Source organism: Lampris incognitus, chromosome 19 (genome assembly GCF_029633865.1).
Source record: "Lampris incognitus isolate fLamInc1 chromosome 19, fLamInc1.hap2, whole genome shotgun sequence".
In the NCBI taxonomy this organism is placed as follows: domain Eukaryota; kingdom Metazoa; phylum Chordata; class Actinopteri; order Lampriformes; family Lampridae; genus Lampris; species Lampris incognitus.
In genome coordinates this window covers 14,958,595-14,981,323 of record NC_079229.1, presented here as the reverse complement: position 1 = coordinate 14,981,323, position 22,729 = coordinate 14,958,595, and the positions used below count along the sequence as shown (strand labels likewise).

The following is a 22,729-nucleotide window of genomic DNA, read 5'->3' as shown; positions in this document are numbered from 1 at the left end:
TTTGTTTCTTAGTTACTTTTAACCATTACAATTACAGTATAACATTTTTGGTGAAGAAATGCATTGTGTGTATTTTGTAGGTGTTGATGTGTCTGTATTGCTGTATGATTTTTTTTTTCATGTAGGAATTTGGAAACTAACAAATTTTGTTTTTAATGGCAGGACGTTTGAATATTGAAAATAGTGCAGTACCTATAGACTGTGAAATCCTGTTTCCTCTCTGAAATATATTGGCATGATGAACATTTGAGTGTGCAATTGAGTCTAATCTATTCTTGTTGAACAGATGGGTTATAGCACTACATGACAGACTCAATTACACCTTCATCAGAGCCACTTGTACAGCAATAGCTTGTAAACAGAATTTAAATGATGAACACAAGTGACTAATTGAAAACGTGTCTTATCTGAACAACGATAACTCAGTACTGTCTACATCAATTATTTTCAAAGACCGATTCAGAACCCGAAAGTAGGTTTTGGACCTCCAGTAATTATATTTTCTTTAGGCAAGGAAAGGCAAACCTTTGTTAAGTCATTTAATTTTTGAATCTGCTGTAGGTAGAAGAAGAAAGAGTTTCTCATCATGGCAGAGATTAATGATACTCGAAATTTCAAGGTCCAAGGAAATCAAAATTAGCCAGAAATTGTATGCCAGGGCTCGACTTTTACGGTGGTCTGGTTGTCTCTGACGGCTGAGATTTCCATGAGGCAATGAAGATGGACCACTTGATGTGTCCTTTGAATGACTAAAAAAAAGCTGTTGTCACATAGTAGCCTTAGTGTAAGGTGTGCACAGTGACCCAGTGGTTTGCACTGTTGCCTCACAGCAAGAAGTTCTTTGGTTTGAACCCCAGGCCGTCCCAGGTCCTCTCTGTGTGGAGTTTGCATGTTCCCCCCGTGTCTGCGTGGGTTTCCTCCAGGTGCTCTGGTTTCCTCCCACCATCAAAAAGACATGCATGTTAGGGTTAATACTTCTGTCTGTGCCCCTGACCAAGGCAGTGGAAAGAAGAACTGGAGTTGGTCCCCGGGTGCTGCAGCTGCCCACTGCTCCTATGCAGTAGGATGGGTTACATGCAGAGAACACATTCATTGTAAGAATACAATTCATTGTAAGACTACAATGACAAAATAAAATGGCTTTCTTAGAAAAATGATGTTCAGTGTCAGATCTGTGAGTCATTCAAAAATTGATCTTCATTATCTTTTCATTTGTGAGGAGACTTTTGTGTGGTGTCTTTAAAAAAAACAGTAGCTGCTATCACACATTTGCTCAGCTTTTAGCAGCAAGTTATTGATCTATTGCTGTCTATCATAGTTTCATTCAACTCCCGAATTTTTGTCAGATTGCATTTGGAGTCACTTCCCAAGCTTTGATTACTGGTTAAATTGACAAATTGTGAGTGTATGAAATAAATTCAGTCAGTCCTCATGAGAAACTAGCTACATTTACCACCCTAATTATGTGATTGTTCTCAATAAAACATGCCGCTTTGCTTACAAAATACATAGAATCACGTTTTGAGTTCAGCTAGTGAAGCAACTTTGTGATGTACTTTGTGTTTTTAAATTGAGATGGTTTCTGAGAACATCAAGCCTCATGTTCCAGTCGACTTGTCATTCAACTGGTTGTGTTTGCACAATATATTTCTTATGTATCATGTATGAACCTTTAGTTTGTCGCTTGATTTCATTAAATAACACCTGAACAACACAAAGATTACCCAAAACACTGTTTACTACTGCAGATAAAAAGACAAAGCCCTCATCCCGGTGGCTTGGCTCAGTTTTCTGTGGGACGACCTCAACTCCCAAGGGACAACCTCAAAATGAGCTCTTGGTTACCCATGTATAACTTCACAGTTTCCTGAAACTCGAACCTTGTTTCTAGTTTAGTACAGCAGTCAATAAATCTGTTATTGTGTTTGTTTGTTTGTTTGTTTACTTTACGGCCTGTTGTCGCTCCTCAGCTGCCACCAGCGTAGTAGCTGTACTGTTTGTCCTTTTTACAGCAACAACACCATGGGAGCTACATCAGCTATCAGCTGCTCATATTGACCCTTCGTCACACCATTGTGTTGTGGTGTGCTTGCGAGGAGGATGACTCGAGGCCTATTCACTTGCCAAGGAATATGAAATCCTTAAAGTTAGGTTTTATCTTTGTTGTTAGCCTGTAGTTTCTTTGGTGACATAAAAGGAAAACATGATTTGGGGGGGGGGTACCCTCTTTTTCTCCCCCAATTGTACCCAGCCAATTACCCCACTCTTCCGAGCTGTCCCAGTCACTGCTGCACCCCCTTTGCCGATCCGGGGAGGGCTGCAGACTACCACATGCCTCCTCCGATACATATGGAGGAGGCGTAGCGCGTGGGAGGATCACGCTGTTCCCCACCCCTGAACAGGCACCCTGACCAACCAGAGGAGGCGCTAGTGCAGCGACCAGCACACATACCCACATCTGGCTTCCCACCCGCAGACACAGCCAATTATGTCTGTAAGGACACCCGACCAAGCTGGAGGTCAAACAGGGATTCGAACCAGCAATCCCCGTGTTGGTGGGCAATGGATTGAATGTATTGTAAATGGTAAATGTCAGCTTACCAATTGGCAGAAACTGATGCACATTACCCATCTAGTCTCTGCTATGATAACTGGCATGATATCATCATGATCATTGTGATCTTTTTCTTCATTATGATAATGATGATCAGAGGGAATAAAAATTGACATACTGTGATAAAGCATCTACTACTACTTTCGGCTGCTCCCGTTAGGGGTCGCCACAGCGGATCATCCGAAGTCTTATTTATGATCCGCATATTTCATTTGGCAAAGATTTTACGCCGGATGCCCTTCCTGACGCAACCCTCCCCATTTGTCCGGGCTTGGGACCGGCACTAAGGATGCACTGGCTTGTGCATCCTCAGTGGCTGGGTTCATACTGTGATAAAGCATATCTGATAGATATAACAGCAACTGATGAGAGCACGTGACAAATTCAGTCTTTGAATTTCAAGGGAAATGTTGCATTAATTCTCCTTGACACTTCCTCTCAATGATTTTTTTTTTTTTTGGTGGCTTATCACGCGCACATATTGGCACTATGTTGCAAAGTCAATTAATGAGTTATCAGGAATAACAAAAGATGAAAAGGTGTGGTGACTTGTCATATTTCTTCCCTGGATGATCTTCCTATTCAGTATCACAATCAACTCCAAGCTGCCTATCTGGATCATATTACAAAATAAAGTCTACCTCTTTACCGTTAATGAGTTCTTTGTGCTCATACATAATAATTTGGCAGCCCCTTAACTTAACAGAAGTTTACTTCTCTGATATCAAATCTGAGTCCTCTTCACTTTTTATCAGATGATCAAGGAGCTGCACCCTCTGTCCTGTCAGTGCTGTTGACCTCACCATCAACAGCTGTGATGAGGGAAGCCATTTGTCAGTTATTGTTCAGAGATAACACACTACCATACTGCTGACCAAGCAGCTCACTTTACCCACTTCCTGTCCAATAGTACCACAGCACACTCTTGCATTGCTCCGGGCCGGAAAACCACCTCTCGTCACCATGGTGACAAACAGGAAGCGGTAGTGTGAAACTTGGCTGCGGGGCTGATAGCTGCATGTAGATAAGCGTCGACATTGCCATTGGTGTCGGATAAAGAATAAAACACGAGAGCTACAATCTATCGCTCAACACGGGAATGATAACATGATAGCCTAGCAGATGGGGAAAAAAGTGAAGGCATTACCTATGAAATAGACTGTGCATCTTTATTTATAGCTTCATCATCGCCCCTAAAATGATTATAAAAATTTTCCAGGATTTTGCCCCCCGGTTTGGCTGTTATCAAATTGCCTGTGCTTTGTTTATTTGTCATCCATGTGTTCAAAGAACAGCCTTAACATAAAAAAAAGCATATTGGAAAATGTATTTATACTTAATTTCTGCATCTCCTCGTTATGAGTGAGATTGTATGTGGGAGGCAACTCCACATCGAGCCAAACTAAACCCAGCAGTTGCCGACAAGAGAGTAGAAAGTTCAGGTAAGCAAAGGAGCTTTGTGTAACCTTAGTCAGAAGGAACCGGCAAAAAAATACACCACAAGGTAGGTGTGTGTGCGTGCATGCATGTATGTGTGTGTGCGTGCGTGTGCACAGGATGGAGGCATTTAATCCTCTCCATAGGATACACGAGTTGGATCCAGCTCCCCATCACCCAGAGAGGAATGTTTTTGGTGGTTGGATAAGCGATCTACAGTGATTTGAATATGTTCACCTGAATTTTAAACGTGGTGCTGCTTTTGTTTTTGTAGCTATCTTGGTTACGGTTAATCTTAAGGTTAAATGTGCCATCGTTTGCTGCCAAAATGACAGTGCTGTTGGACACACTGGATTGTGTATGTGTGTGTGTGTGTGTGTGTGTGTGTGTGTGTGTGTGTGTGTGTGTGTGTGTGTGTGTGCATGTGGGGGGTTGCAGTAGGCCAGATTGCAATAATGTGTCCCCCCTGCCCCCTTTCAGAGAGGCTGCCACCTTCAAACTGAGTCAGGGTTGTTTTCTGGCACACCTCTCAAAGAAGGGTTCTCCTTCCGCTCATCAAATAGACCTGATTTCCCCTCTGTGTGTGGGCATGTGTGTCTGTGTGTTCATCTGGTATCATGAAGCATTGTCTCTTCCACTGCGTCTGTGTGAAGCAGAGCTTTGTTGGCTGGGTGATGTCTCCCTGCTGAGTACCCAGAATTCATCGGTGTCACGGCATTATTGTGGCTGTTGCCTGTCACTTCAGGGCACTGAGACCGAGATGTAATAACCGGCTACTTGCATCCTCTGCTTGCTGTCTCTTTTCTAACTGTTTCGATTGTTCCCCTCGCTCTCAGTTTCATTGATGTGCTTCATTTTTCTTTTTTACACTTTTCCCTCTCTTTATATCGTTCTCTTGCTGTCTTTTTGGCCTCGGTCCTCGTACATTTTCCAATTTCGTATCATCTTTTAGTGGTATTGACAATTCTCATGCTTTGGAACTCGGTTCTATTGCTTCTGCATGAAGAGGAAACTGATGATAATCCTTAGGAGGCTTAGGGTGAGAAGATTTCCATTTCTAATTTGCACTTTTCACCCATTGGAAAGACAGTTAAAGAAAGTGTTGTGCTCAAAGTAAGAACACATCCTGTTTGCTATCTCCTGCCTCCCAAAATACTACTACATACAGAAAATGGCACAGTAAATGCAGTTTGGCTTAGTTGGATAACTCCAGTGTTAATAGCACTTTATGGTGGCTGAATCCAGTTGGCCAAACTCTGTTGTTTTGCACATCACCCTCTTTGGACTAAGCACAGGGCTTGTGCCACGGGTCGGGAATATTCTTACTTATATTACCTCATGATATTGTGTCCTCTTCTCATTTTGTATCAAATAATTAGAAAAGTGCTGCATCCACTTGACATTCTCCTAAGACCAGCCAGTCAGGAGGACCTGCCAAGCGGGTGACCACCAGGTTAAGACAGCAAGCCCAAATGTTTGTAATTGAAATAAATCTGAACCGTGATTATGCTGGTTTTAAATGCTGAGGGTAGAATCTGTGAACGTGTTTTTAAGTAAGGAACACTTTGTTTTGATAAGGACAACTCTTTTTCCCCCAGCCCTGCAAAGTGTAACAGATGCCTTCGTCAGTCCGTCAATCATGCCGAGGCCATATTCCACACCATCTGCTGTGAGGCTCCTGTAGCATTACAGAGCCTCAGTCAATCCCCGATGGCGAAAATATTGGCACCAACTTCTAAAGCAGCTGCTGAAATTGTGATATGATACCACCACTTGTATGTCTGCACACACTCTTAAGCTGTGAGGAATGTATAGCTAAAAGAACATTTGGGGGTATAGTGCAAAGCAACACATACACTTTTTTGCTTTCTTGATTATTGTTAAAATGAAGGAATGAATACTTGTGAGAAAATTACAAAGACAATTATTACTACAGTGGTTGCTATCCTGGAGATTTGGCAAAGACTGCCTATTAATAGACTCAAGAAACCTGGCTTGACAAACCACGCAAGGGTTTGGCTCATATATGTATCAAGCTGTGCTTGAGTCACCGGAACGAATCTCAGATCTAGGTATTACAGACATGGTGCACAGCCCAAGTGGAATCACTTGTGACATAATACGGCCTGTGCCCTGTGGGGTTGGAAGTAGGGCTGGGCGATATGGACAAAATCAAATACCATGATATTTTTGGACCAAATAATTCAGAATCAGAATCATGTTTACTGGCCATGTGGGTTTGCACATACATGGAATTTTGAATCTGGTTTCGTGGCTCTCTGTGTACTTAACATAGAAAAACAACACTACAACACAACAATCTTCAGACATATAAACAAGGATTGACTATATACAGGTGAAATAAGAGGTGATTAAGTGCAATGGTGCAGAGAATATAAGATATAAGATAATTAATATCGATATTGTGATGATATTGTGGGGATGACTATTGGTGCTTTCACAAAACATTTACACGATCAGATTTTTGATAAATAATCATCAATAATGCCTATATAATAACTAAGTGGATCAAGGCAAATAATAGAACAGCTAGAACAGTCTGGTAAGTTTCATCACTTCACTTTAATGCAGCCTTTAAAAACAGGAAAAGACAACACTTGTGCCCTATTGCGAAAGCCAAAACCCCAAACGATATCTAGTCTCATATCACGATATATAATATCGATATATGTTGACCAGCCCTAGTCTGAAGCCCCTCTTCTTAGTCAGTCTTCATGTGGAGGGTTCAGGGGAGCCTTCTGTAGAACTATCCAAGTCAATGTTTAACAATTACAGTTACAAATACATAGTTGATACCTCTTATATGTGTTTGAATTTTGTTTGTACATAAATCACATTTAATCTTTGAACATAAATTCATACTCATACTGTCATATGATCAGAATCTGAAAACTGAAACCCTTCAACAAACCTTGATGGTGCTGTGTGTGACGATGCTAATAAGGGCTGACTCTCTCCTCCAGAGTTAGCCCCGGTTTACAAGTGCCGCACTCATGCCAAAACTCTTCCTATAAAAGTTTGCAGAGAGCTCTTAGATCTGTAACATTTAGCTGCGATGGATACAAACAAGTACAGGTTTAACACAGTCCCACGAGTAGTAAAAGACACAGCAGATGAGTAGCTCTTCATAAATATCCAATGTGGAGATGGGAAAGTATTAGGAAAGTTCTTGTTCTGCATTTCCCTCCCATTGTGTATACGTATATTTTAAGTAGATACTGATGCATAAATGAGAAGTTATTGATAGAATATAATTTCCTCCAGTGCTCTAGATGGTGAAGTTTGGTAGCACACAGTGGTAAGGGAGTTTTTTTTATGCTGGCCTCTGCAGAAAGCAAACATGATTTATGTGTTCCAACTGTATATTTTATTTTGTATTTTGTATTGTATTTTCTATTTTTTCCTCACAAGCTTGCAGGGGAAAAGTGACATCAAAGATGCAAGAGATGATTTGCTACTGAGCGAAGGCCACAAAGTGGTCAGTGCATACCAGACCACCACTGAGCCTCTCGTGTTTTTTATTGATTGATGCAACGAGGCTGGCATTCACAGGACTTGGTGGAGGTCCCGTCGTAGAGCTATTCATTTTGGTTTGGATTTGTATGAAATAGTTGCGTTGTCTCACAGTCAAGCTCTAAACTGCTTGGGTTATGTACTATATTTTATGTACTGTGTAAAAAAAAAAAAAAGAAGCTGGTCACAGATCAGGGTGTGGGCAGGTACTTCAAATGTCTCAAAATGTACGTTAAAGGGTGTTTTTTTTGGGGGGGGGATTTTTCCCCCATTTTTCTCCCCAATTGTATCCGGCCAATTACCCCACTCTTCTGAGCCGTCCCGATATCTACTCCACCCCCTCTGCTGATCCGGGGAGGGCTGCAGACTACCACATACCTTCTCCGATACATGTGGAGTTGCCAGCCGCTTCTTTTCGCCTGACAGTGAGGCGTTTTGCCAGGGGGACATAGTGCGTAGGAGGATCACACTATTCCCCCCAGTCCCCCCCCCCGCCCAAACAGGCGCCCTGACCAACCAGAGGAGGCGCTAGTGCAGCAACCAGAACATGTACCTACATGGGGCAGCACAGTGGCGCAGTGGTTAGCGCAGTTGCCTCACAGTAAGAAGGTTCTGGGTTCAAACCCCAGGGTTGTCCAACCTTGGGGTCATCCCAGGTCATCCTCTGTGTGGAGTTTGCATGTTCTCCCCGTGTTTATGGTGGGTTTTCTCCAGGTGCTCCGGTTTCCCCCACCATCAAAAAAGACATGTATGTTAGGGTTAATACTCCTGTCTGTGCCCTTGACCAAGGCATGGCAAGATGATCTGGAGGATGGTCCACGGGTGCAGCACAGCGGCTGCCCACTGCTCCTAGCTACACAGCTAGGATGGGCTAAATGCAGTGCATAATTTCCCCATGGGAATCATTAAAGTATATCAAAATCAAAAAAAAAAATCGGCTTCCCACCCGCAGACACGGCCAATTGCGTCTGTAAACACACCTGACCAAGCCGGAGGTAACATGGGGATTCGAACCAGTGATCCCAGGCAATGGAATAGATTGCCACACCACCCGTAAGCCCCTGTTAAAGGGTTTTATACAGCTCAATACAGCCTACTTAGTCTGGAATAACAGGGCTAAAGAGGCTCCTCAGTGCTGTCCCCCCCCCCCCAGTTAAATGGATCTTTTCAATTGCGCATGTTATTTCCATTGAAAATTAGTCTCATATTTCATTTGATTTGCCACTGAAATGTCTTAGCCTTGGCTCAATAAAAATTTCCAGGCACCCTCATAAAGTCTCTGCTCTGTTCTTGTGTTACCTACAGCAAAGTGCAGAATGTACTGACAGCCACCCAGCCATCTGTCTTGGTACATGCGGTGCACGTGGATATGTCACAACAGACTTGCAGAATACTTGAATGTGTGCTAAAACGATGAGTTTGGCTTTTGTGAGATGTGACACTGACTTTTGTTCGCTTCATTGTCTATTCAGAGGTTAAGTATAAATAGGCTGATGATGTGAATGGCGTGTTGACCTTTGTAGCAGTGTACAGAATGGTTGACTTTATTGGTTGAGATTGTGTTGCACAGTGGAAAAGGTTATGTCAGCACCTGCTGAAACCATTCCAGAACTGCTGTGTTGACGTTGTGATGCTGCTGTACCAACATGTTTTGGGAAATGTCCTAAATCCATGTCCACATGATTGACATTTGACAGCCCAGCTGCCAGACATGTATCAGAAATTGTGAAAAATAAACATAAAAGCTCCATGGACTTTCCACTTTCTGGTTTACTTGACATCAACAGGTTCTCCTTCAGTATTTTTGCCCCTATACACTGTTATTTTCCCAGCATTTTACATATGATATTTAGTCAAAGTTGTTTGCGAAATGTCTCTGCGATGTGATTTTTATTTTTTTATTATTATTATGATTTCTTTCCAGGGTTTTCAGAATACAATTCACTTTTAATGGGAAATTGTGTTTTTCCCATTGATTTTACTGTTATATGTATTCCTGATCACCTCACTGATCTCTGCTCGTGTGTGTGTCTCTCTCTCTAGATAAACGAGCTAAGCCACGTTCAAATTCCCATCATGCTTATGCCAGATGACTTCAAGGCCTACTCTAAGATTAAAGTGGACAACCACCTCTTCAACAAGTAGGTTAACTTCTATCTTCCTTGCATACGTACAAAAATGCAGGTCATTTTTGTAAACAGAACGTCATTGTTATGATAAGCAGGCGTAGCATCTCTTGTCTAAATAAATTCTCTGAATCTTGTGTTCCACCCTTCCTGATTTTTAAGCTCGTGTTGAAGGGTCTTTGCCTGTAGCAGTGAAAAGTGGGTTTGTTTTTGTTTTTGTTTTTTTCCATCGACTTTTCAATATCTGTATGTGCATGCGTGTGTGTTTGCAGAGAGAACATGCCAAGCCATTTCAAGTTCAAGGAGTACTGCCCTCTGGTGTTCCGGAACCTCCGGGAGAGGTTTGGCATTGATGATCAGGACTTCCAGGTATGAACACAGAGAGGAAGCGAGACCAAAAGGCATTTACAATTAATGAAAGTCAAACCACTACATTGATTTTATAGGAAAAAAAGACATGCATGTTAGGGTTGATAATCCTGTCTGTGCCCCTGACCAAGGCAATGGGGAGAAATAACTGGAGTCGGTCCCCAGGTACTGCAGCTGCCCACTGCTCCTTGCTACACAACTAGGACGGGTTAAATGCAGAGAGTAAATTTCCTTTGTATGCATGTACAAGATTACTAATAAAGAGTATTCTGTTCCATTCTAAAAAAAAAAAGAAGAAGACGTAAACCACAAAGCTCCGGCTTTGAGGATTTCCGATAGATGAATGTCAGTTTGGTGTAATTCTCTGTGACTGGAAACTTATCTGATACTATCTGAATAATCCTGATGCATTGTTCTGATTTCCTACATCTCTCTGGTTCTCTGAGAAGGTTTAAACAAAAGCTGCTAGTCATTCGGAGGAAAAAAAATGACCCAGGTCTGACTTGGAGTCTGTTGCTCCACAGCCCTTTTTCCTTTCCCTCTTTTGTTCCACCCCACTCCCTCTCTTTATTTTCTTCTCCCTCTCTCTCCTAGTAAATCCCCATTCCCAGGACAGGCACTGAGTTGGCAGTATGTGGAGGTCAGTGTGTCCCAGCTCAGTGCAGCTGTCCTCTCTGATGTTTACATTAGGGTTCGGCTGGCTCTAGCAGGGGGTGTTAAACACACTGGCCAGCACAAGCAAATGCCTTAACATTCTGAATATCAAACAGCCATTTTTTTTCATGAGACACTTGTGACATTAAATTACAAAAAGTGTTTCTGCATTTGACCTTTAAGTCTTTGCTTGTGTCTTAAATTGGGCTCACTGGCATTATTCCTCATTGTATTGGTAATTTTCCTCATAACAATAATTATGTACCACTGGCTGCAAATAAGATCACTGGGTGGTGGCTTCTAAGCCCATTGAGGTTTTAGTAAAGAATTCTGAGAATATGACCGGGCATCTGGGTGGCGTAGCGGTCTATCCTGTTGCCTACCAACATGGGGATCACCGATTGGAATCCCCGTGTTGCCTCTGGCTTGGTCGGGCGTCCCCACAGACACAGTTGGCCGTGTCTGTGAGTGGGAAGCCGGATGTGGGTATGTGTCTTGGTCGCTGCACTAGCGCCTCCTCTGGTCGGCCGGGGCGCCTGTTCAGGGAGGAGGGGGAACTGGGGGGAATAGCGTGATCCTCCCACGTGCTACGTCCCCCTGGCGAAACTCCTCACTGTCAGGTGAAAAGAAGCGGCTTGTGACTACACATGTATAAGAGGAGGCGTGTGGTAGTCTGCAGCCCTCCGCGGATCGACAGAGGAGGTGGAGCAGCAACCAGGACAGCTCGGAAGAGTCAGGTAATTGGCCAGATACAATTGGGGGGAAAAGGGGGGGGGAGAATTCTGAGAATATTAATTTTGGAAAGAGGGAAACTGATGTGTAAACATAAACATTGTTCCGACATTGTGATAAGTACCCCATAGAGAATCATTTAAGTGAAATTAAAGAGTTGAACATATCGCTTTTAAAGGCGTAATGAAGGTGTAATGGCTTACACATTTTCAGCCTGGGACCCAATTCAGTGTTAACTTAAGACCTGAGTTCATCAAAACATGAACTTTTTGGTACTCTTTCGATGAGGCCCCCCTCCGGAAGCAGATACCCAAGTATAGACCTTACTTTGGGTCAAGGCCTCTACATGCTTGGTGTAGAAGAAGGTAGGGTTGGAGCTAAGGGCAAAGGACACAAAGAATCTTTAAGGAATGGGTGGTGGGGGTAGAGGTGGGTTTGGTCCAGGCACGTAGGATCATGTTGCTTTAGTGTTCAAACTTGTGGGCAGCAGCTGTTTCTGTGTCTGTGTGTGTGAGTGTGCCTCAACATAGGAGTATCTTTGTGGAGGTTCATCTGGGCAGCAGACATAAGGTCAGAGCCATCTGGTGGGCCAAAGGCAGGAAGGATGATGGTGGTCTGAGACAAGTTACTACACTCAGATTTATTTTTGGACATCATTTGAAGTTGTCCAGTTAAATGGAGCAAATGTAGTCTAACACCAGTCAATTAAAACATCACCAGTGCTGTTGTTGAATATGGACCCGGGTAATTAAACCATAATGGTACCTAAAAGAGACGGACCATTTTGAGTTCCGACCCATAGTTAAAGAAACCGCTTTTGAGAAATATTTTCCATTGTAGTAACCTTACCTTGACCTCAGTAGCTCATGTCTTCTACGCAGGAAAAGGTCAATTTGTCAGGAAAGAAAAGTTTTCCTTCGTGCCACTTATGATAATATGAAGTATCCCCCAGCTGTAAAAGAAAATCTGGTCGTAAGTTCAAGACAAACCCAACTCAGTTCATTTCTCCATGTGGAAAGTTGTCCGCACACAGTAACCCAAAACTCTGCCACCTAAAACTGATGTCAGGCTTTGTATTTTGGATAAAATTAACAGGGGGAGAACAAACTGATATTTTATCAACAAACTGATATTTTATCAGAATCAGAATCATGTTTATTGGCCATGTAGGTTTGTACATACATGGAATTTGACTCCGGTTTCGTGGCTCTCTGTATACTTAACATAGAATTACAACACAACAATCTTCAGATAAATACACAAGGATTTACTATATACAGGCGAAATAAGAGGTGATAAAGTGCAGTGGTGCAGAGAATATATCAGAGATGCTGAAATAGATGTTAACAAGTTACTTAAATGCATGAGGTAGATGGACATGACAGAGCGTACCAGTTTATGGACAATGTACAGTACAGTATATACAAAAGGGTTGGATTTATTTGGCAGTGTTAAGCATTCATTTGAATGACAGCCTGTGAAAAGAAACTGTTTTTATATCTGGTTGTTTTGAGGTACAGTGCTCTGTAGCACCTACCAGAGGGGAGGAGTAGGAACAGGTTGTGACCAGGGTGTGATGGGTCTGCAGTGATGTTGCCTGCCCATTTCCTGAGTCTGGCAGATTGGCACCAATGATTTTCTCTGCAGACTTAACCGTCCGTTGTAGTCTGTCCGTGTCCTGTTTGGTGGCCGAACCAAACCAGACAGTGGTGGTTGTGCAGAGGACAGACTGGATTATTGCAGTGTGGAACTCAATCAGCAGTTCCTGAGGCAGGTTGAATTTCTTGAGCTGGTGAAGAAAGTACATCCTCTGCTGGGCCTTTTTGACGATTGTGTGTATGTTGGATGCCCACTTAAGTCCAGGGAGATTGTGGAACCCAGAAGTCTGTAGGTGTTAAACACAGACAACGTGCTGTTGAGTATGGTGAGGGGGGCAGTGTTGGGGGGGGCTCCTCCTGAAGTCCACTGTCATCTTCACTGTTTTGAGCACGTTCAGCTCCAAGTTGTAATGGCTGCACCAGAGGGCCAGCTGATCAGCCTCCCATTTATATGTGGACTCTTCACCATCCTGGATAAGGCCAGTGATGGTTGTGTCATCCGCAAACTTCAGGAGTTTAATAGACGGGTCACCTGAGGTGCAGTCATTTGTATAGCAGGAGAAGAGTAGAGGGGAGAGCACACATCCCTGGGTGGCACCAGTGCTGACTGTCTGGGTGTTGGATGTGATGTTTTTAGAACAAAACTATAGAATGAAATAGAAAAATTAAAGAACTTTGCTGTTCACATTAGCTGGAAAATTTATTTTTGCTCATCTGAGATGTGAAACTAACATCAGAACATAATAGTCATCAAAAGCATTAACATCATACATAATCAGATCAAGCCAGCATAGGTTATGCAATTTAAACTTAAGTGAATGATATAACTTGTGCCCAGAGAGGAAAATTTTCAAGAAGTCAAACCGATTAATCACATCTCAGATAGGCCAGTTATCTGTGATAAATGGCCCTAATTTAACCTCCTCCTTGTTTTTGCTCTGTTTGCAGAACTCTTTGACGCGTAGCGCTCCCTTGAATAGCGAGGCTCAGGGACGGAGTGGGGCCCGCTTCCACACCTCCTATGACAAACGTTATGTCATCAAGACCATCAGCAGTGAGGACGTAGCAGAGATGCATAACATCCTCAAAAAGTACCATCAGGTGACCGCATGGACAGAAACACAATTGAGTTGCAATACATTTGATTTAAAAATACACAAATCGCGACACATCAGGAAAATACCAACACACAGACTCACACAATTCAGGCCGAACAATCCCTCATAAGATAAGCAGAAGTTCTACCAAGCACTGGCCTCAAACACAGACATTTGAAGTGACAACTGATACTTTTTAATACTCGAGGCACACACATACAAAAAAAAAAACACACATCAGAATGCATACTCGCTTGAGAATGTCCACCTTCAGTAGACACTGATACCACACATCTCTCTTGAGTCCATGTTTCTATGGCTATTTCTCTCTCTTTATCTTTAGATGATTTCAGATAGGCCAACAGTTTGCTCCTGCAGGTACAATTCACATCCTCTTTCCTCTATTCCTCCTCTCTTTTGTCTCCATAAGGCATTCGCCCACAGGCCTACAACACACATGAGCACAGTAAAATCTTTCATTCATTCACTCACTTAATGCACTCCTTCACTGACTAACTCACCACCCTGTTCTGAGCAAAACAGAGCTATGACTACACTTGATGAGTCAGGATAGAGGTGGATTTTAGGGTGAATGATAAGGTTGAGTGTGGGGGTGAAGTATTTGGTGCTGTAGCAATAGTCATTAAGATGTGTTGCTTTTTTTCTCTGACACGCAAACATAAATGACATAATTTTAGATCAATCAGGAGAAAATATTCTTTTCTCTCTCCTCCGTTAGTTCATCGTGGAGTGCCATGGTAACACATTGCTGCCTCAGTTCCTGGGCATGTACCGTCTCACAGTGGACGGAGATGAGACCTACATGATTGTCACACGCAACGTCTTCTCCCACCGCCTTTCCGTCTACAAAAAGTATGACCTCAAGGTAGGAAACATGCGGGAGATGAACATAGGGGTAAAAGGTGAGAATGAGGGGGAGAAGGAAAAGAGGAAATACAAAAGCCCATTCTGTACTTGCAGTACGGTGCCCCCTGTTAAAACTTTGTTGCCCACTAAGCTCTAAAATTGTCTTTGAGAATGTCTGTGGATATACCCAAAATTTAGTTGATTTCCCTTGGTGTTTGTGTCGAGATTTGCAGTGGACTTAGGAACATAGGGGTATCTGCAGGGGGAAAAAAGCAGGGCGGGTTAAAATGCTGATAAATTTTAACAAGGACTGGTGAACTAGTCTACTCCTGACTACTGCACATTTCAGCTAGTGCTCAACTACCATTTGAAGGTTCTATTCAATCCTACAAATCCATTCAGCTGTCAAAGTTAAGCTTGCTGGTGAGTTGTAAGATATACCTGTCACTGTGGCCAGTGTGTAAAAAAAGCTTCTTATCTGCACTAGAAGTAATAAAAATGCAATATGATAAGTTTCCTTTTTCTTTTTTATTAATAAAACCAACGGAGTTGTCAAACTAAAACACCTTCAGACATGCTCTGTACAATTTTTCATATCTTGCCCTGTGGACATGTTTTAACAGAGCCTTTGATTTATTGAGGGATTGCCACATTGGTGCCATTTTGCATCTCAGAGTAAATCTGATTGTACATAAAGACAGACACAAAATGAATGCCACGTAATGGCTGGAGATGGGAACCATGTTATTATGCATTTGGAGGATTGCAGTAAAGATTAACCCCTGCTGGTGCGCCCCAGTTGCATCCCACTAATAGAGAATAATGTGCTTCTCTTTTCTAGGGATCCACTGTGGCAAGAGAGGCCAGCGACAAGGAGAAGGTACTGTCAACCAGCCCTAGCTCGCACTGCCAACACATGCCCACACATGCTTTAACACTGATTTATTTTGGACAAACTAACACTCCATGTCCATTAAAAGCCATGTGGAGGTTGAGCGTGTTAGAGAGAGAATGAGAGAACTGTGTTTCCAGTTGTTCAGACAACCAACACAGCTTCTGGCCATTCCAAGCCTACTGTCATCTCCCAAAGGGCCCAAGTACCAACATCAGTGTCTTATTTTTGTTTGTCTTTTGGAGGGGATGACAATAGCAGAGAACCATCTTCCTCATTTGGCACCTGTCTCATCATCCCCGTCTCCCTCTCTCGCCTCTGCACGCAGTTTGTGTTGGTGTCGTTAGTTTGCCTCATTTTTGCCCTCTTCCTTGCTTGTGAGGTCCCATCAGTCCCCCTGCTTGCTGTCTGTGTGAGACTGTCTGTGAGAAAGACGGAGTTTTAAAGTGTGTTTTTCTGTGTGTGTGTGTGTGTGTGTGTGTGTGTGTGGGTGGGTGGGGTGGGAGTGGGGGGGTAGCCAGGGCCCAGGATGTGCTCGTGTGCAGCCATGTATGCGTGTGTGGCTTTGCGTTTTAATCGAAAGTCATGGCTTGGTTTGGGGTGTTTGGTGCATTGTCAGCACCACGGGAGGACTATATGCTTGAGCAAGTGGCGTGTGTGTATGTGTAACCAGGGCGTTTAGTGTGTTTTGATATTTCTGGAAAATGTATCCAAGGTCACCCTTTACAGTGAAAGATGGGCTGTTTTGAGTCTTTGTCTCTTAAGTCAGATTGAATGCTATGGCCAGCACAATCTGTCAAGAAGTAGGCATGTCACTGACTGAGGTCATATTAATGCCCCGTGCCTTCTTTTTAACTTTTTATCATAATGTTTAAAGATTTTTTGCAGCTAATGAATATGAATTTAACCTGGAAGAAGACTTTTGGCAAATATTGGATAGCACCTAGTTTAGCTTCAGTGAATATAACTGAGTCTCTGGAGCGCTGGAACTTTTGATGTGATGTGTCTTTGGGTGTGGTCAGTGATGAAGGCTTCAGACAGCGTCCCTGAACACTTTGACTTTGTATTGCTGTCTGACTGGCCTGTCAGTTCAGCAGAATGGAAGGACTGACTCACTTGTCCAGGGTGGTTTTCTGTGTGTGTGTGTATACACGTGTCTGTGTGTGAATGATGGCTGAGCAGGAATGTAGTCCCTCTAAATAAGCAGTGTCGTGGTTTGACCCTAAGAGGTCTGATCTTTCCACTGCACTGTGAGGGTCGCTTAATCTTGGGGCACTAAGCAGTGGGGCATGGAAGACCTCAAGGAATCCCCAAACTAAATATAGCCAACTGGAAATATGAAGCAAAACACTAGTGGAGTGGAAAAATAAAGTGGCTCAGGATTTAACACTCGTGTGAGCCTCATATGACCTCAGTCTGAGGTTCAGCCATCCGTGAAACACTATTTACTGACTAACAATGGAAATTAACGAGAATCAGCAGACATTTAAGTAAGATGATATGCTGGTGTCTGATTCTGCCAGCCCCTGTTGCTGTTAGATAAGTTTAGTAGTCTCCTCTCCTTACTACCAAAAACTTTATTGAAACTACTGATCAAGAGCATAATGCAATAAACACTGTTTGACACCATGCCTTTCTCTGTTCTGACTTACCTCTAGAATATACTGCATGGATAACACATCTAATACAGTGCATTCAAACGTGCACACACATAGGTGCAAACACACGCACCCCGAAGAAAATCTTAGAAACACAGCTAGGGCTCAGATATCAAAGAGATGGGATTGAAAAGCATCATGCTGGCTTCTCCACGTGCAATATCGCCAACGTACTCTGAGATGCCCAAAATAGCAAACACCAACTACTATTTTTGACATTGGTTATGAGTGAACGTGTTGCCTTTTTTCACAGAAGTCCAGTAGCCTGATTTAAGTCTAATACGACATTCTGGTTCATGGGTAAAGTAGTTTAATCCCTGGCACACACACTTTGTGTCCAAATAATGGTCAGAGTCAGAATATTTTCTGTGGTAGGCAAAAAAATGAACTTTATGAGGGATGGTGTGTGTAAAAAAAAAATTGCTTCTCTCTCTCCATCTATCTCTCACACAAACACACACACAATCACACACAAACAACAAGCACTGCAGGGTTCTGTCCTGATTGCATGACCGACTCCCCCTCATGCATGTGTCTGCATGATACATAATCTTTATCTGCATCTCTGTTCCGAGGACATTAATTTTGATGCACATTCTGATGTGTATGCAGACCAGCCTCATTGCACTGCATGCTTTCAGTACAACCTGTTTTGCCCATATGATACTGTTATGAAACATGTTTCTTTTTCTTTCTACATAAGGCATAGCTCGGGTTTTTTTTTTTAATTTACTTGCAGTTTTAGGGGTGCTGCTGAGCCCAAAGCAGAAAATGGCTCTGTGAGTCATTCTACTATGGGGCAATATTTCACAAAGCAGAGGGTCAGTTTGTTGACTCACTGTATTAATAATCTACCGCAACCTCTCTGCCTATTTAATCACTTCAGTCACCCTAGTGACCTGATCTATAAGTTTGGTGTTGTTAAATTTTTGCAGACCAGGACAAACATTTTGTAGATATCATGTGCTTTTGTCATCTGGTGACCCACCAGAAGTCTGGTTAAAATAAGCCATAGCTTATTTTAGTCTGCAATCAACTGTTTAAGGACTGGTGGTAGGTGATTCATGCTGTTACAGAGTCTGACTTTGGGATCTGGAAAATGCAGAGTGGTTTTTGTACGTTATTAAATCACTAGCTGTCCTTGCTTTGTGGATTATGGCCTGTGTCCATAGTTACCAGTTTTTAACCCAGTAGCTCTTTGCTACTGTTGTTGTTGTTGTTGTTTTTGTTGCTTTTGTTTATTCTCCCCTCACTCTTCATGTCAGCACCGGCTGGCATCTCCAGTGGGGGTACATGGCTTTGACGTGGATTGGTGATTGCGTGTGATCTGCCTCAGTCTTAGGATAGTGCCTCGTAAACCCCTTCCTTCAGTCAGGTTTCTTTATGAGAGATGTTAGCACACTCAAAATACAGGCTGAGTTAGAACAGGAGTTCATAGAGTGCATATTAGTTTAATTTACCGTTTACCATAGTCAAGTTTTGCTCAGTCCCAGCTTCCCGGTCCTCTCAGTGGAGCCTTGCCAGTCTGCTTGGTCTCTCTGCCAGGCCTAGATGCCAGGAAGCCTGCATGGTAGACAAGTACCAGCTCAGACAGGGCGCAGTTTACATATATATACACACACACACACACACACACACATATATATATATATATATATATATACTGTATACTATATATGTGTGTGTGTGTGTGTGTGTGTGTGTGTGTGTGTGTGTGAGTGTGTGTGTGGAAAGAAATCCTCCATCACTGTTAATCAAAACCGATCACTTTTTAGTTTTGAATTAGTCTTTTACACATTTACTGTGCTTCCAGTGTGACCAAAATGTATATAGCAGGCCGGCCTATTGCAGGGTGAAGTCCAAAAAATATGGAAATCTACACTTTTTTTAAGAATGCCATAAGCAGAAGCCCTATTGATAAACTAAAATAAACTGTGTATGACAATAATTAGCAAAGCCTGACCATACACGTCTTTGCATTGTCATTGGATGGACCAGTCATTGAACAGACTTTGGCTTCAAACCATCACCGTGTATCATGTGATCATTTGACCAGTCACCTGATGCGCTCCTTTGCTGAGTGAGCCATAACAAGACGCTAGATCAGGCGGAAGAGTCGCTCCTGTTGACGTCCTCTTCAAGCCCTCATCCTAATTTGCGGGGGGAAAAAATCTCTGCTCTGTATTTTCTTAAACAATTTGCCTTTACTTCCAACTTCCTTCCTCCCTTCCTCTCTCCCTTCTTCTCTCCTCTCTTCCACTCCCCATACCGCCCCCCCCCCTCCTCGCTCCCCCTTTTCTAGCAGCCGCGCCCGCCAGAGGATGCGCCCCCGCGGCCCAAATCTGGTAACGTTCAGCAAAGGCTGCAAACACTACGGATTGCCACGCGCTTTTACTGCGCCATGAAACACGTAAGAGATGTAAGAGAACCAGGGCTTATATACCAGGCATGATCTATGACCAATCTAATTTTTGTTTCTCTTTTAATTTTTTCATTTATACAGCAGAGCGCTTTTTTCCCCTCCCTTCAAGCTGACACACTGTGACTTAAAACTTGTATTTCGCACACTCTCCATCCTCATTTACAGTCGTCCTTCGTTCCTGTTTCTGCCAGTCCAATTTTATTTTTGCCAGACACCTCATTTTTCTCCCCACCAGTCGCTCAGTGAAAAGATACGGGTTTCAGAATCATTGGAGAGCAAGGAGCAGAGGAGACAAATACTTTGTGCAAACGGATTGTTTTTGGAGAGAAAAGCCTCCCACTTGCAGGGTTGAAAAGGTGCCTTATTGTGAAGCCAGAATGATTCATTTTGCCCATCAATATATCAATCAGGTTAAACTGAACTTAACTAGAACAGTTCATTCTAGCTGATGAGTCACTATTAAGTTCCACAAACAAACACTCAGGCAGGTCTTGTGCATGAATAGATAGATGGACAGATAGATGGATAAAAAGTTACACAGGCACCATACACTCAAATTTGACCTCTGGGGATGAGTGTGGCTGCAGTGGGGTGGGGGGGACTGCCTTCTCAAAGTACTGGAGATGAGTAGCGGGCCTGCCTGATTTTTATATCTTGCAGTCTTCTGCACACTTTGTTTTGCAATAGAATATTTATTTGGCAGTCAGCAAGCTGTTGGCAAAGGACAAACAGTTAAGAGTAAGGCTAAGACATGAGTCACTTGTTGTCTTTGTGGCTATGTATTGTCAAGGGATACTGTGGCCTGGAGATGGTGTCACTCTGATAGCAGAATAATGTGACCTGCAAATTTTCCAAAGGTTTATCTGGATTTTTAATTGAGCAATGCAAACGGCAGCGTTCTTAGGAACGAAAACTGTCTCACTATTGTATGGTCACTTTGTGTTGCCATGAAAACAATTTAGATAAAAGTTTTCATCCCAAGATGCCGGCTTTTCTCTGTGACATCTTATGAATGCTTTGCTGATGGTGTTGACTCAGAAATAGTTCTGTTATTAAAGTAAATATTGTAAGTACACTGAGAGAACCACGAAACCCTAGTCAAATTCCATGTTTGTGCAAACCTGCATGGCCAATAAACATGATTCAGATTCTGATTGCTATCCGTAGTTATCACACCAACAGCATTGTATTTAGGATCCCCTCCCAAAAAACATGAACACATCCCTCAGCAATGCATTTAGATACTCACTCACTGAGCTGTTAACTGTGCATGTTTGCATATTGAATGTACTATACTTCAGGGACTGTGGCTGACCCAGATTCCATATTGACTGAATGGAAAAGGACTGATCGGTTAAGCCCACTAAACTAGTTTGCGGAAGCAGATCTAACCTGGTTCCTGCTGAACATGTCAAATGTCATGATAGACAGGGGAAGTGCTCTACTGACTTTGCTTTTCATGTTGAAATGCCCAAAGCGTTAGAAGAAATGCACCTCAAGCACTTGAAATGCTTGAAACCACTCCAGAAATTCATAGTTTTTCAAGCCTGTTGTCGGACTTACAAGCTTTCTGCAATCTGCTCAAAAGTAAACTGCATATTTTACAACTGATTATACATCCTGTTGGGAGACCATTTGCTTTCTACTCACATCATGCATTAATAAGCAGCGACACTTTTGAATAGTTGCCTTGAAATAGTTCAGGGGACGGTTTCCAAGTGGCGTGGCGGTCTATTCTGTTGCCTACCAACACGGGAATCTCCAGTTCGAATCCCCGTGTCACCTCCCGCTTGGTCAGGCGTCCCTACAGACACAATTGGCCGTGTCTGCAGGTGGGAAGCCAGATGTGGGTATGTGTCCTGGTCGCTGCACTAGCGCCTCTTCTGGTTGGTCAGGGCGCCTGTTCGGAGGGGAGGGGGAACTGGGGGGAAATGGCGTGATTCTCCGACGTGCTACGTCCCCCTGGTGAAACTCCTCACTGTCAGGGGAAAAGAAGCAGCTGGCGACTCCACATGTATCAGAGGAGGCATGTGGTAGTCTGCAGCCCTCCCCGGATTGGCAGAGGGGGTGGAGCAGCGACCGGGACGGCTCGGAAGAGCAGAGTAATTGGCTGGACACAATTGGGGAGAAAAAGGGGGGGAAATCTAAAAAAAATAATAAATTGTTCAGGAGATTCTCCACTTACAGTCGGGCCTCATTCAGACCTCAAACAACGTATTAGTGGTATTAGTGTTGTTACACCCTTAAGAGAAACTTTTTTCCGGAAATCTAAAGCTGATGACTTTGACTGGAAAAGCATTTTATTTCTTTGGAAAAAAAATAGCATTGCCCCAGTGCTAGCGTTTCTCACAATGGAGAGACGTGGCATTCTCCTCTCGGCAACAGTGTGACATGACTATACATCACCAAAGCAGAGATCCATCTTCTGTCATCCGACTGGGGACAGTCAAGGGATGAGATCCACTTTTGATGCTGCAGGAGAGATACATCTGTCATACTGCAACTTCATAAGGTTCATCTCCAACCCACTTTCTGTTCCTGCCTCTCTTTTCTTTGTTTCCTCTTTATTTTTTTATTTATCTGGAACCTCAATTTGATACCCCGCTCAGGATTCTGAAACATTTTTGACTCAGTGTAACAGTGGAAATCAATGGACGGTTAACTAATATAATCCCTCATCTGAGTGAAAGTAAATGCAAGTGTGCACTGATAAATGGGAAGACTGAGTA

The 22,729-nt window shown here is 43.0% G+C and overlaps 1 protein-coding gene across 1 annotated transcript in view; it reads left to right on the top strand.

Moving 5' to 3' along the window:
* pip4k2aa (phosphatidylinositol-5-phosphate 4-kinase, type II, alpha a) overlaps positions 1 to 22,729 on the top strand; it is a 39,235-nt gene that overhangs the window by 11,498 nt on the left and 5,008 nt on the right. The window contains exons 2-6 of the mRNA XM_056299618.1: positions 9,629 to 9,726; positions 9,984 to 10,080; positions 14,013 to 14,165; positions 14,901 to 15,047; positions 15,870 to 15,908. Of these exons, the coding sequence (XP_056155593.1) occupies positions 9,629 to 9,726; positions 9,984 to 10,080; positions 14,013 to 14,165; positions 14,901 to 15,047; positions 15,870 to 15,908 (534 nt within the window). The remainder of the gene's footprint in view (positions 1 to 9,628; positions 9,727 to 9,983; positions 10,081 to 14,012; positions 14,166 to 14,900; positions 15,048 to 15,869; positions 15,909 to 22,729) is intronic.